The 13,745-nt window shown below is 41.5% G+C and overlaps 1 protein-coding gene across 4 annotated transcripts in view; it reads left to right on the plus strand.

The window, feature by feature from the left end:
• Positions 1-6,357: 6,357 nt before the first annotated feature.
• cpne7 (copine VII) overlaps positions 6,358-13,745 on the plus strand; it is a 41,262-nt gene continuing 33,874 nt past the window's right edge. Inside the window, exons 1-3 of one of the 4 annotated variants that reach the window (XM_037096133.1) lie at positions 6,400-6,557; positions 7,417-7,514; positions 7,646-7,972. In XM_037096133.1, coding sequence (XP_036952028.1) covers positions 7,799-7,972 — 174 coding nt within the window. In that variant the 5' untranslated portion in view covers positions 6,400-6,557; positions 7,417-7,514; positions 7,646-7,798. Of the gene's footprint in view, positions 6,558-7,416; positions 7,515-7,645; positions 7,973-13,745 lie in introns of all 4 variants that reach the window. The other 3 variants (XM_037096135.1, XM_037096136.1, XM_037096134.1) reach the window with 3 other exon arrangements.

Raw genomic sequence — 13,745 nt, forward strand, 5'->3', positions numbered from 1 at the left:
TAACCAGATGAAAGCGACCTCCAGGTAACTAAGTGTGGACTCGTTTAGTCAAGATTCGGACACTTTGAACACCAAATTCAACATTTACCAGTGAAGAGAATTGTATTTGTCCTGTGATAAACTGCATATAGAAGCAATACCAAATAGTACACAGATCAACATCTACATGTTTTTATTAATGTGTTGATTTCTTGTCACTAAGCCTTTAAATGATACATTCACACTGAACAGATCAGCTCAGGAACGTAAGCTCTCTGTTACATTATTAACTGATGTTGCATCAAGTGAGCTGGATTTTTGTGACATAAAAGTTTTATACGGTCTGTGTTTACGGTCAATATGTCAGTGTCGATTCTGCTTTTCAGAGAGGCCGAGCATTTACATGGGTCTGAAATAAAGATCTGTTTAACGGGAATCCTAATTTGGTAGCGTATCAATACACGGACAAACAAAACATGAAAACAAGTCAGGAATAGCCAAATGTAATTGGAAAGAACATAAACCCTATATGATGAATTCAATCAGCAGATTCTCATAAACAGCACAATTTGCTGTGTTGGAAAAGGAGTAGGAAGAAGGAAACACTTACATAATCCTCCCCCTGCGCCACTACTCATGAATGAACCCATCATCTTTGTCCTGAATATAGTACATATACTGTATATATACGCTCAGAACATGTGTATATATACACAATCTATTCATCTGTCTCATATCTATATGTATAAATATCAGATCATTAAAGGTACACTACGTAAGAATTGGCCACCTGTCGATTTCAACAAACAGGCGGAGGAGGCAGCACATCACCAGGAGTGACTGCTTACTGCTGATAAACTGCAGCTGCTGTTGGCTAGTTAGCTCGGTTAGCAGTGCAGCTAGCGGTCCTATTAGCTGACTCAAGTCTTCCCGGACTGCTCACTCAGGACACCAGGTGGGTGTTGGTGTTAAGGTAGTCTCACATGGTGAGTTTAAAAAAGAAGGAAGGGTCATCGCATCACTCAGTCATGCTCTGGGGCCAGACTGTGGCGGCAGCTGTAGTGAAGTCAATGGGAGACACCTGGAGAAACGTCACATTATGTCGCATGAATCCCGATGAAGAAATGCCTCCAGAGAGAGACGACATGTCAGAGAGCAGGATAACGACTGATTTCTCCGTCAGCATGTTCACGGTGTTTTTCGTGGTGCCTCGCCAGTCAGACCTGCCTCTTTTGATTACAGTATCATCAGCCCCTGTCAAAGCTTTGGGAGGAAACATCAGTGGTTCACCCACTTTCTTAAGTGTGTTCTTTCATTTGCTCAGTCACACCATGTAGATATGTTGGGTTCAAGTGTTCAGCTTCTCCCATTGGCTTCAGTACAGCTGTCACCACATTCTGGCCCTGGTGCAAGATGCTGTTGATAACTGTGTTAATATTCCAATTAAACTCATAATCCTTACCTCAGGTACTCATGCCTTTAGCTTTATAAACAATTATCTGGATTCTAACCCAGATATCAGTGTCAGTGAAATAAGATGCAGAAGTTGTCATGATCACGTTTGTTAATGGCGAGCAACAGTAACCAGGATACATCCTTTATCATACATTCCTTCAATCGTCTATGGCAAGCCATTTTAACATTTAATTGAACCACACTCCTGTCTGTAATTACATTTTAGATAGATATAACAGCATTTCTCCTAGTTAAAATTGTATTCTCACTAGTTGGAATGGTAAATTAAAGATATCCGCAATAAGATTCTTACCAGTAGAAGTTGTATTTCAAGATATCTACAACTTTAATTGTACTTGCCAAAACTAAATTTAAGATGAATTTAAATCCTTAAAAAGTATAAGTGGCCTTTTTAACATTTGATAGCTAGACTGGATATGTATTGCAGATATCTATAATTCAATTCTTCCCAGTCAAAAAGAATATTCCAGATATCCACAATGACATTCTTCCTAGGACAAATGACGTCACCTTTGCCATTCATGTGTATTTGGCTTTCAGTTTCAGATATCCACAATTACATTCTGCAATAGATATCTGAATAGAATTCTTACTAGGAAAAACTCCCATTTCAGATATCTTCACTCCAGTTGTTACTAGTCATAATTTTCATTCCAGATATCCAGAATGTAATTTTGAACGGAGATCCTCAATTTGTATTATGACTAGTAAAAGTGCAGTTGTAGACATCTGTTTATGTATTGTGGACATCCATAATGACATTTTTACTAGTCACAATGTATTTTTGGATACTTGGAAATTAGGACGAGTAACAAATGGATTGAAGATATCTGAAATGGGAGTTTTTCTATTGCAGATATCCAGAATGTAATTGTGGATTTCTGAAATTGAAAGCCCAATACACATGAAAGGCAAAAGTAATGTCATATGTCCTAGGAAGAATGTGATTGTGGATATCTGAAATGTTTTTGTTTTTTTTTGACTAGGAAGAATTTAATTACAGATATATGCAATACATATCCAGCCTAGCTTTTAAATGATCATAATCATCGTTAGTCCTGCACTAGTTCATCGTTACATGATTTTTTTCCTTACAACTACGCAAAAAAACAAAAACAAAAAAAAAAACAAAAAAAAAAACACCAAATAGTCTGTGGTCACTGCTTCTTAATTGCAATGATTTGCTGCTTTTTTTATTCTTTTGTTCTAGCCCAACGATAATTCAGTGAACTAGAAGGTTGAATATAAGACGACTCCGTGCATCAGAAGCTCCTTTAGAAGATCGTCATTACTTTTGCAGTACACCAGTTTGTAGTTTAATTTCCTCCCTTCTGTTTCTCACAGTGAACGTGTTCCCCCAGCTGCTCTCCCGGTGTGTAAAACTGATCACGGCACATTTAGCATTCTCTGCGATTAATTGTTGTACGTCTCCAGCTGTTTTCATTAGCTGTAATTAATACATTTCCTCCTGAGATCACTGAAGCTGCGGTGTCGCTTCACCTCTGTGATGTATTCTCCCCGCAAGAGGGACCAGACCGCCAGTATTTCTAGGTCAGTAAGCCAAATATAATGATGACAGAGGAAGACTCATATAGATAGTATTTCTCTTCAATGAGGTGTAACTTGAAGTGGAAGCCGGCTGAAACACAAGCCCGGTGATTGATTACCACTAGCGGTGATGCTGCAGCTTCCATCAGCAATAAGAAAAGACTTAAGAAATCAATAATGTCTTTGAAGATTTCAAAAACAAAAAACAAAACAAAACCTATCCATGGCCAAAAATACCTCAAGTCGAGGGAGCTGCCAGTGGAAAAAGAAAAAAAAAAAAAACTGTGGATGATGTTACACAAACAAACCCGGAGCAAGTTAGACTGAAGACGTGAGTGCATCAGGCCGTGTTAAGAGATCTTTCTATTTGGGTTATAGTACACACAGTGTGGTCAGCAGCAGCAGCAGCAGCAGCAGGGCGAGCAGTGACTGGGGAGAGCCAGCGGGGAGGGAGTCTGAGGAGATAATCCATGTGTAAATGCAGTGAACGTCCTGGGAGGTGAGGAACCGACACAGCAGCAGCAGCAGCAGCAGATGGCAAGTGTTTTGGAGCTGTGGCGTAACAGGGCTCAGGTGTGTGCCCCAAAGCAGACTGTCTGAATACCCATGGAGGAAGAAGCTGTGAGGGTGAAAAACTGCGGGAGCGGAACTGACTTTGGGTGTCAGGAGGCAGCAAGTTTACATGTTCGACACAGATCAGGGAATTCATTTGATATCCTTGTATGTAGATAACATCAACCTGTGGGAGGAATCTGTCTTCTTTGTGTTGCTTGGTGTGTAAAGTTATCAGCTTAACAGAGCAGATAATTAAAAGAAAGAAAAAAAAAAGGGCGCACAGAGCTGAATTTTTTTTTTTAATATGTTATGAGTTTGGAATAATTTGATTGACCCGTCTGTCTGCTGCACAAACCATTTCACCAGCTGAAAGCGTCTGAGTGGCTCAGCCCTCAAAGATTCGACTGCGTCTCCTTGAAACTGAAGACAAAGTTGTAACGCTGCAAAGCGTTTTAATGAAAATGTGAAGGACACTTCAAACATCCTGAGATGTCGAAGCCTTCAGGAATAAAACATTCCTATTATCATTATAAAGTGCACTGTAACTAACAAGCCGACCACACAGGGTGCTTTTAAACACTCAACACCACAGCTTTTTATTTTCCGTTCCAAACTGGATTTTGATGAATACAAATGAAGAAGTCACTCTTCGTGGCTTTGTCTTACGTGGCCTTAAGCCGCTGCTTTGCCAGAGAACTCTGCGAAGAGCTGCTGTTGTGTCGGAGCAATCTGTAAAAATCTATAAATGTTACGCAATGTCTGCAAATACATTCATGAAAATAATACACATGTGGGAGGACTGTGAGAAGGTTGAAGCATAAACGTTGTGGCGAAACAATAGGTTACGTAACATGCGTTGCTGTCAAATGATTGAACATCTCATGTTCATTTTAATGTGAGTGACATCCTACTAAAGGATGTGCATATGTGTGTGTGTGTGTGTGTGTGTGTGTGCGTGTGTGTGCGTGTGTGTGTGTGTTAAGAGAGCAGAGAGTCACAGGTCCTCAGCTGTCTGGAGCTCCCACGTGGAGATGGTGGTTTTGATGTGCTGGAAGCTTTGTTGTTCCTGTTGTTTTACTGTGAAATGACCCTCGCACGTCAACAGGAAACCAGCCAGGACCAGCTGGTTCAGACGGGACTTCCTGTCTTTTCTGAATACAAATTGACTAAAGTATGGATCCTTCTAACAGGATCTGAGCATCTGATTCTTCCTTTTTATGTTCACATGTGCACTGTAGCATCTCGTCTGAACTCGTAGACCCTTTTCACAGCCGACGGTTTCACTTGTCGAAGCAGGAACAGCCCCGATGTGTCCAGTAACATTAACGATGTCGCTATTCTACTACAGGTGCAACATAACATTCAGAAATGTAATAAAATCATCAGCAGAACGTGAAGATCAGTTCTGGCATCATGAAATCCAAAGTTTGGGCCACTAACTGCGGGGCTTATCGAGCTAACTAGCAGCAGTTAGCGGTAACTCCGGCGATGTGCTTGTTTGTTTTGAGCATGAATTCGACAGGTGGTCACTTCTTGTGCGTTGCACCTTTAACTGTCCCAGTGAGCCATGTCAGCGAGTGAGTGTGCACAGTACCAGAGCCAGGGAACAAGCTCAACTAAATGGAATGCAGCCATCGTCAGTGTTCCACCTGTGCTCCTCCTGCTTTGACAAAATCAAAATGTCCGTCACTGGTGCACCACCAGGAGAGGCAAACCAGGAAAATGCTTTGGGTCCTCATGGGGCCCCAGCGACCTCTCCTATTGACACATATTGTAATGTCCACTACAGAATTACTCCCTTAAACCACCCATAAAGGCAACATACTGCCTCCAAACCAATGCTTTATATGTTGATGATCACCAGGTTATTGACAATGTGACCAAGTGGTCCATCAGTTTGAAGTTTAAAAAAAAGGCTTTTAGAGCATTTTGCTGTCAGATTATTTAGAACATGATGGTGAATCTGAGAGGACAGCGGTGTTAAACACAGAGACTTGGATTTTTTCAGTTTTCAGTTTTTTTTTGTTTTTTTTTTAAATTTCAAAACAAGTCCAGTTGCTTATGAGCCTGATTGCTTCAGCGCTGCTTTGCTGTGACGCTCCAGAAATGTTTTGCGAACAAAGAAAGATTAACTTGAGCTTCCTTCCACGTGGGGGGGTGAGTAGATATAATCATTAAATTTTCATTTTTGGGTGAACTTAACCTTTAAATTTGTTCTTCTATATGACACTTTTAAGGCTGCTGTCTTAACCAAGGCTTCCTTTTAAAAAAAAATTTAACAGATTCTGCTAAAATAAAGAATAAATGTGAAGTATGCACTGGACATTAGAAGAATCTGATTGATATATCGGTCTTAACTGAGCCTGTGGAGGATTATGGGTGCTTATTGGGAAGTGTCGCTCTGGTTGCTACTGCATGTGTCACCATTAAGACTTACACGCATTTCATTCACATCTTCACGGATCATAAGTTCATCCCTCTCTAAGCCTGAGTGTCAGCTCACACATCTACTCACGTTTCTCTTCCTCTGCGTGTGAAAGGCTGCCAGATACCGATAATCAATGATGATCAATAATAATTAAATGAAAGCCTCTGCAATGCATCTCCACTGTCATCTTTTCCGAAAGCTCGATTTTCTTTCTTTCTTTTTTTTTTTTTAGGAAGTGATCTCCCAATAATCGAGCCCCATCTTAAAGCCGCATCCATCCTTTGACATCAGCAGCTGGACTCTCCTCTCCTCCTCTCCACTCCCCATCATCCCCTCACAGCCGAGCCATCCTCCTCCCTCCTCCTCCTCTTTCCTCCTCCCTCCTCCTCCTCTCTCGGTCTGAACCAATGAGTTTCACCGGGGGAAGAGCCACTGTGTTATGGGAGAGGATTAAAACAAGTGTGTTTAAGAGTAAAAGAACGGCGGAAAGGTAGGAAGTGAGTTTTCTTAACTTGATCTCGAGCGGAGGATGAGGAGGAATCACCGCTGTGCGTTTTCATTCTGACTGGAAGTGAGTAGGAGCGTCAGTGACGAGCGGTGCTCACAAAGTAGACCGCCCGGGTCGAGTGCGAGGCTTTGGTTGGGTGTATTTTAGGATTTATATGTGGTTGTAATGTAACGGCTTTATTTCATTTTATGTATTATTATTAATATTTTTTCATAAAGCGTGACAGATGTGTTGATCCGCTGTGATTCACTGACGAGGGAGCCGTTTCCTCGTCGCCCTCATTAAGTTGTTGGGTTGAATCGGCAGCCTTCCTCTCTCAGGAGCGGACGTGTTGCTTTACCGGCAGAGTGGGAGAGGTTGTTGTTGTTTATAATTAATTTTGCTTTACTATAACTTTTGCCCGGCTCTTGCTTAGATTCATTGTTTTTGTAATTGAGTTAAGTTCCAGAGCGATGCTTTTATTTTTAAAATTTTTTTTTTTGGTGGTAACATCTGGTTTTTCCGGAGTCCACAGCTGGCGATCAGATCCACGGGCGCTGTCCCTGGTGCTGAGAGCCAAACAGTGCAGCCAGCAGTGCACTTGTTCATTTGTCTCCTAGGGATGAGCCACTCTGAGTGAAGGATGCTGGTGGAGAGATTCACACTCTCTGCCCCTCTGAAGCTGTTAAACCCTTTAGCTTGAGGACACTTTCCTGAGCTGACTAATTCCAGTTGTTTTTTTTTTTTAAACATCTTTTTTTTCCTTTTTAATCAGCTTTCACTTTCAGTGTTGTAAAATGAGAAATTGTCTCCACTGAAACTGTTCTCTATCTCATCTTTAGTGCGAGAGAGAAAAATGTTGCCTTGCAGAAAGTGATGTTTCTGTGTGTGTTTGTGGATAGCTTGTGTAATTCATACTCTAGATTTTCACAAATCTTTCCAGGGATCTGTAAAAAAAACAAAACAAAAAAAACAAAACAAATACAAAAACCTAAAAACACCCTCGCCAATCTTCATGTCCTGTCTCCTGTCAGTGCCGAGGTGAGATGATGTCCCTGCTCTGACAGGCATGTGATAACAGCTTTGGTTAGGTTTTCTTTTTTTTTTTTTTTGCTCCTCCTGGGACTCAACTGGGAATCTCTCTTCTCTCTCTGTGTGACATCTGCATCAAGTCAAAAGAGGCTGTCTCCTGCGAGCGTGCCACGTCTTCACTGAGAGCCCTCCAAGCCACGACTGCTCCCTCCTGTCCCTGGGAGCTCATAACCGACAGCCTCGCACGCCGTGCCGCTTCACTGGTTGGCAGCTCCTCTTTGACCTGAGCCAGGATGAATGACGTTCAGGAGGCCACCTCCCCGGCCACCAGCCTCAGTGGTCCAGCTACCTGCGTCTCCAAAGTGGAGCTGCGTGTGTCTTGCAAAGCTCTGCTGGACCGAGACACGCTGAATAAGTCAGACCCCTGTGTCATAATCATGGTACAGACCAACGGACAGTGGACAGAGGTGAGCCCCCCGCCCCCACCTTCTAATCTGACAAATGCACAAGGTCCTTTGTGGAGAAAAAGTGAGAGGCTGAAATCTCCCCTTCTATAGGTAGCAGGATGTAGATTTTAAAAATTAATTCCCCCATCTTTTATTCATCCCTGTATCTGACTCATTAAACACACCATTCCAGAGTAAAGAATCATGCTCTGAATCCCACATACAGAAGAGCTCACATTATTCTAATTACAGCACCTCGAGGTGATCCGAGCAACACGTTGCTGCACAGAGAGCCCCTCCCTCCATTATCCAGTGCGAGACATCCGAAAAAGCTCATATTTAGAGATGAATCAGTGGTGACGTGTGAAATTTTGTACGTTGGGATGACTGTCCCACTCCAGTAATCCTCAAAACCCATGTTATCACGCAAGATCGACCGGGGAGATGAATCTGTTAATGGTTTGGTGAACTTGCAGCTGTTTTTTTCTTTTTTTTTTTTCTCGCTCTTTTGGAAAAAGATCATCGCGGCTCACATAAACAGCTGCCTGACTCATGATTAAAAATGTCAGAGGAAGAGTGGAAATTAGTCAGACGACAACAGATTGTGCTGCCTGCCCTGTAGGATTCTCATTGTGCAGCAGCAGCAGCAGCAGCACATATACATCCCACTGCTCTACATGTGTGGACAAACAGTAGGTGGAGTGTAATATGCAGTGTAATGTGTTGTGCTCCAGCTGAAAATGTTTACTTTCTCGGTTAGGGTTGGTCCCAAGCTGATCCGAGCGTGCGCGGGAGGTCCCTCATTTCCCTGTTAATTAAGCCATTTGGTCCATGAGGGGGGAAGCCAAAACACAGGTCTCCATTAAGCAAGGGGATGTGTTAAAAAGGTGGCCGAGGATAACTAATTGCATGGATTTATATTTTTCCTCCCTTCAACCCCTCCCTCGACCAGCTGAAAACCCCTCTTTTCAGGGAAATGGGAGATAATAATTACTCTGCCTGAATCCTGCCACATGGGAGCCATTTGTTGAAGATGTTTGGGCTGAATGAATGTGGAGACTGTTTTGTGGCAGCGATGATAAAAAACACTCAGCTGACAGTGTTGAGCACACAGTTATGGATTTTTTTTTTCTTGGTTGTAAGGAGGCTGCTACATGCAATGAGTGACCTGGGTTCAATGTAGCCTATGAGAGTAGCTATGTTTAGCTCCACTAACCGAGGCAAAATCATGTGGTGATGTCAGAGGCGCTCTATCTATCTATCTATCTATCTATCTATCTATCTATCTATCTATCTATCTATCTATCTATCTATCTATCTATCTATCTATCTATCTATCTATCTATCTATCTATGTCCACTCACTCAGTAACATGCGTAGTTGTAGATTATACAACAAGGCCCATCATTTCTCCCACTAGGGGCCCCTCAATCAGCAACTACAAACAATGGGCCTGGATAATGCCCTGAAGTAGCAAGGGATCATGGGAGTTGTCTTCATTGTTGAACAAGCTCCTCTGCCGACGAAAGTGAAAAATCGTGCTCCATGAACGATTGAGCAGTTCAACACTTCCTCGTTCTCTAAAGCGTCACCTGTTGCTTCCCCTGTTTAATTTAAAGGTCCCACATTATGCTCATTTCATTACTTTTATTTTGGGTGTCAATTAGAATATGTTTACATGCTATTTATCTCACACTGTCCACTGCTGATGAACCTCTGTTCATCTCCTGTCTGCACGCTCAGTTTTAGCCCCTGTCTCTTTAAGGCCCCCCCTCCCCATAAAGCCCAGTCTTCTCTGATTGGTCAGCTCTCACAGGTTTAAGCAGACACCTCATGCTAATGATTTGGAACCTCCTTTACCTGCATCTGTCGCAGTAGTTATACATGTACAAAGTTATGACATCACAACCTCACAGCAGTCCTGACGGCTTGTTTGAAAGAGGACTTTCTGCAAATGGTCTGTGTGCGTTTCCTTGTGGATTGAGCATTTTGATACTTTCACAGTATTCACATAGCAAGTAGACCTGCTCTGTAATCAAAAGAGACATGGAAATCTTACCACGGTACAATTGGCCCCTTTAACATATGAATCAATGCAGGATGTATCATGACTTCCTGTTGCTCACCACTGAAAAGAACGACTCATGACTTTATGTGATTAGTTTACACTTTACACTTCATCCATTAAGGAATGTAAATGAATGTGCATCAAGTTATCTCAGATACATAAAAGTTTATTTATGTGACTGTATTTATGTTTATCATATATAAATGTATCCAATTATATATTCCGCCTTTGGGCAGGTTTAGGTACTTTTGTGCTCTGAAGCTCTGGTTTAGCGAATGGAATCAATGTACTTAAATGACAGGTTACCACTCAAAATCAGTCAGGGACATTGGGATATTTACGTTATTTCTACAGTGACATTTTGTATTTTGCAAATATGTTTGGTCCCTAAAAATAATGCGACACACTTCATTTGACTTTGCATATCCACGCACATGCATATACGCACCCATATCCCAATATCCCTAACTAAATGTAAGTAGTGTGTAATCTGTGCTCTTATTATAAGGTGTTAAGCCTTAGTGGCACGGCTCTAGAATTACCAAGGGGCCTCATGTGATTTAGAAATTACTACCCCACGTTTGTGTTTCGTGTGGCACATCAGCAAAGTCTATATTTGACTCCGTATGATGTCAAGGCTCTGTGTAAAATCAACTTTCAGGCGCAAATCTTCTGTTCTTCAGCAGCCACATTAATAATATAGTATAGAGTGGATCAGCCCATTTGATTTGCAAGTGTTAGAAGCATAAATACACCTGTGTAGCTCATTCAGATCAGTAATTTACAATGCTTTGTGGCTGTACTTGACAATGGCAAGTTTTGTCACTTTTAAACATCAATATATCTGCTCTCACACCTCAGTTGATTTCGTACTTGTGCAGAAATAGAAATACAGCCCCGAATCACCAGGATTAAGATCTACACGAGCCCTGTATGACCACAAGTCCGCTGTGTTTGGCAAATTAGCAGGTAATTTGCAATGTAATTGTTAACGTGGACTCTGGACTCTTATCTGTGCCGGATTAAAATCACAGACATCCTCTGCAATCATTACAAATGACCAGAGGTCCCCAGGTACAGCGATACTACTCCTTTGTGAATAGGGCTTTACCCTGATTTTCCTTGTAATGTCAAGTAATTATCGACCAGGAATTTATTATATCCTTGCTGCTAACACTGAAAAATAATTGGTAATGCTGGACTTTTATTGCTGTGGACAATTTAGAGCTACTTTACAGCGGTAAAAGATCTGTAGTTCTTCCACTGCAATCTGTTTATCCATCCTGACAGTCCTGACAGTGTACACATGCTGTCCAATCCTCCGCTGTCAAATCCCTCAGTCCTGGGAGGCACCATTGCTTGTGCAAATTGTTTACTTACGTCAACAACTGAGTAAGAGGCTGAGCCCACTCATATCACCGCCACCCTCGTCCTCTTTTTTTTTCCTGAGCTCGCGCTGCGTGGCCCCACTGACTTGCATCTATTAGTCGAACCGCTTTTATTTCATTACTGCCGTACTTCAGCACCTGATCTCCTCCAAGGACAGACGCAGAGGCAGGGTGGAGATGATTTCTCTTCTTCTTTGTCTGAACCTGACTCGACATGCTCCCATTATAACGAGTCGATTCAAACCCTGATCTTTCTGTTGATACGCTGCACAGGCTTGTTACGATCGAGCTCCACACTCGATAATGTCCTACCTTCCTGGCAGAACTGATTAGAGAAAGCCTTAATTTTCCATGTCAGGGATCTGTATGTAGTTTCTGGCTGCGCACCAACAACAAACAGGCGTCACAGACTTCAGCACAACCTATCCTCCGTAGCTCTGATTAGCTTTAATCAACAAACAGACTCATCCCAAATCTGTCCATCCAGATGGCATATAGAGAGGCGGAAGAAGGCTAGAAAAACAATAAAGAGGAGTGGGGATGAATGAGGCTGGGGAAGCCAAGTGTTCACTGGAAGTTCTCTCTTTGTGATGTTTGCCAGAGGAATACCTTCTGCCAACCATCCATAACTTTTGTTGACTTAAGATTTTTTTAATGCTTAAATATTTAAAAAACAGAAAACTGACCGGAGTCTGATTGTTTTTTAAGCATACGGCTGTTTGTTTTATCAGTTCAAGCAAATAAAGATGTGACAAAACACAATCCTCGATTTTAGGCAACAAATATGACTTGTTTTATTGTTTACCAACCGATAAATTAATTTGCAAATTGGCAGTAAGGCAAAAGAGAATAAATCATGATGGGTGGAGGGGTGCCGAGTGCTCAAAAGCAAAAAATTAAAAAGTCAGTAGCAGGACAGCACTCCTGTTACAATGTTTATTCATGGGCTGATGTTTCCGGCAGATGTCCTTCCTCGGCTTGCAAACTGGCGACAGTGATTGAAAGCGTAAAAAATACAATAAACCAGGATAGTTTTCTCACAGATTAGGAGAAACAGAATAAACGAAAGCACAAGATAGTGAGGATATTTTCTAGGGTCACTGCAGCGCATGAATACAAAGTTAACCTGGGACATCCCCTTAATATGATGAAACACTTCTGTCCTGATGTGAGTGGTCTCCTCAAGATGAAAACGATCTCTTCAAGATGGAAACGCCCCTCGCTTAACCTTACCGTCGGGAGTCATAACTGCTTATGAGACAATCTCAGTTTTAATAAAAACGTCTCTGTATGGCCCACATAAACAAATGAGACCCACAGTCAGAACGCTGCCTGTCACTGGGTCAGATTCCGACTTGCTGGGGTTCTTACAAGTCATAAAAATCAAATCTTCTTGCTCTGGCGTGGTGCTGAAGATGAATTGAGTCATATTTCGCTGCCACAAATAGATAAGCCACCTCACCGTGCAAACCGCTGTGTTTAAAAAAAGAAAACAAGTATGAAGAAAGTGTGCCGTCTTCCTTTAATCAAGGTATTTAAACCTGGAGGCGGTGATGTTTGTTCCACTTTTTTACACAGGATGCGCCAGAATCCACACAAAGTTTATAGCTTATAGCTGCTTTAATGGGAGCGTGGGGTCACTGACTGGTCTGATGAATGTAACAAATCACACAAACATGTTTTCGACCTTTATAACCTTCCCAGTCCCAGATAATCAAAACAATAACTATTGGAGGAATGCAGTATATATATATATATATATATATATATATATATATATATATATATATATATATATATATATATATATATATATATATATATATATATATAGATATATATATATATATATATATAGAGCAGAGCTCAGAGACTTGGAGAATATATGTCAAGAGGCACTGGAGCTGTTCTTGTGTCACATCTGGAAATGGACCCTTTATTGCTTTAATTTCTTATTATGAAGTAAATATTGATTGCACAATGTAATGACTATGAAAAAATGACAGCTTCCGCTTTTAGATTGGTTCCCTGACAGACTCACTTCCACTGTGCAATTCAGTTTTCCATCAGGTGTAAAATCGATACAACCCTATCTGCTTTCTTGTCTCTATTATAGACTAAATAAATGTATAAACACGCCTTTTCCCTAATGTTTACCTTTACTCCCCCCTCCGCCCCGAGCAGTCACTTGTATGCTTAAACTGTGTTGTATTCATATCAAATAATGGCAGTTTCTCTTTACACTGTCAGTCAATTTGGTTCTTTCTCCTCTCACATTTACAAAGAGGTGTTGATTGTTTCATGGCAATGAACTAGTTTGTTCAAAAGACACTCGCAG

Source organism: Acanthopagrus latus, chromosome 4, assembly GCF_904848185.1.
Source record: "Acanthopagrus latus isolate v.2019 chromosome 4, fAcaLat1.1, whole genome shotgun sequence".
Lineage (NCBI taxonomy): Eukaryota > Metazoa > Chordata > Actinopteri > Spariformes > Sparidae > Acanthopagrus > Acanthopagrus latus.